The sequence below is a fragment of the Gossypium raimondii genome, chromosome 6 (assembly GCF_025698545.1).
Source record: "Gossypium raimondii isolate GPD5lz chromosome 6, ASM2569854v1, whole genome shotgun sequence".
Classification (NCBI taxonomy): Eukaryota; Viridiplantae; Streptophyta; class Magnoliopsida; order Malvales; family Malvaceae; genus Gossypium; species Gossypium raimondii.
In genome coordinates, this window is record NC_068570.1 from 5,246,172 (window position 1) to 5,247,725 (window position 1,554).

General features: G+C 37.8%; 1 protein-coding gene across 1 annotated transcript; it reads right to left on the minus strand.

Moving 5' to 3' along the window:
* Window positions 1-277: 277 nt before the first annotated feature.
* LOC105773446 (cold shock protein 2) lies at window positions 278-1,207 on the minus strand. The gene has a single exon (XM_012595367.2). It carries the CDS (start codon window positions 1,101-1,103, stop codon window positions 582-584), a length of 522 nt encoding a protein of 173 aa, XP_012450821.1. The 5' UTR covers window positions 1,104-1,207; the 3' UTR covers window positions 278-581.
* Window positions 1,208-1,554: the final 347 nt, after the last annotated feature.

The following is a 1,554-nucleotide window of genomic DNA, read 5'->3' on the forward strand; positions in this document are numbered from 1 at the left end:
CCCTTAATGCAAACGAAGTCCAGTGAACCTCATCGAAGTCTTGAAATTGTATTTCGCTCTCAATGTACCTTTCAGTGATACGGTTTTCTAAAACAACTAAAAAACCAATTAAAAGATAAAAAACAATTCACCATCTCTTTCCAAAGACAAGACCATACTACTAACACCTGCTGATATCTCAAAGACATGATGAATTATTTTTCAAGCATCAAACTAAAAAGGGTACTAAAATAACATAGAAATCAAAGAAGAAAACAACATAACCAAAGAAACAAGCTTCAAAGAACACAATTCTTTTTTCTTTTTCTTTTTTGACTTTATATTTAAACTGCAAATGTAAAGACTATGAATCAATGTTTAACAAAAACAAGAACTGCTAAGAATAAGAGGATAATAATGATAACAATACTTCATACAGAATAATAAAACTTTCTTTTACGACGCTCAAACAAGTAGTAACAGAGGAATCTAATCGGAAAATAGTGAACTTTCCGACTTCTCCTTCTTTTGCTGATAAACCCCATTTGCATCAACACCACAATATTCCTAGCCATAGGGATCTTCCATTTTTTTTGAATAATTTATTCAGAGCAATCCCTTGCAAGATGACCTTCTTCTCCACAAATAAAACATTGTCCTCCAGGTCGCCCTTCTCCCCGACCACTTCCACCACCGCCGCGGCCGTATCTTTTACTTCCAACATCATCTTCACGGCCACCACTGTATCTCGTGATCCCACCATCATCTTGATAACAATCCCTCGCTAAATGCCCCATCTTCCCACAATTATAACACGCACCATCACCACCATAACCGCCTCTCCTGTAACCGCCCCTACCACCTTTACCTCTTCCACCACCCCGGCGAGATCGGGGAAGAGGAGTCACATCGACGGCCTTAGCACGACCATCTTCGCCTAAATCGAGGGAGAATTCAACAGGCTGGTCATCAGAGAGGGTGCGAAAGCCTTGGGAAAGAATAGAAGTTTGATGGACGAAAAGATCGTCGCCGCCGTCATCGGGAGTTATGAAACCGAAACCCCTTCGGGCACTGAACCATTTAACTGTGCCAATGGATTTCACGGTGCTGGTGGTCTCAGCCATTGGCTTCTAGAAGATTCTAGACAACGTACCAGAAATTTCGGAGTTTTTATTATAATTTTTTGGTCAGTGGATTTTTGCCTTTCTGGACGCGCCAAGAATGTTGGTGGCGGGTTTTCTTTTTCTGGGTTGTTGTGGGACCCGATTGGTAGATCGGAAGGTAGAAATGTTTTAGGATTGGATTGGATCTAACGGTTGACAAGTTTTGGTGGTTTATCCATTTGGTGGGTATTTGTTTGACTGGTTTATTACCTTCAGCTTAACGTCTCATTTATTGACGTGAAAAATTAAATTGATATACATTTTTTAGATGAATTATGATTTTACAATTTAAATTAAATCAAGAAAGCGAATTTCATATCATTTAAAAAATTATATTTATTTTGGATAAATATTTTTACTGTTTTTATTTTATACCAAGATAAGTTCGTATTTTTAATATATTTATTTTGGT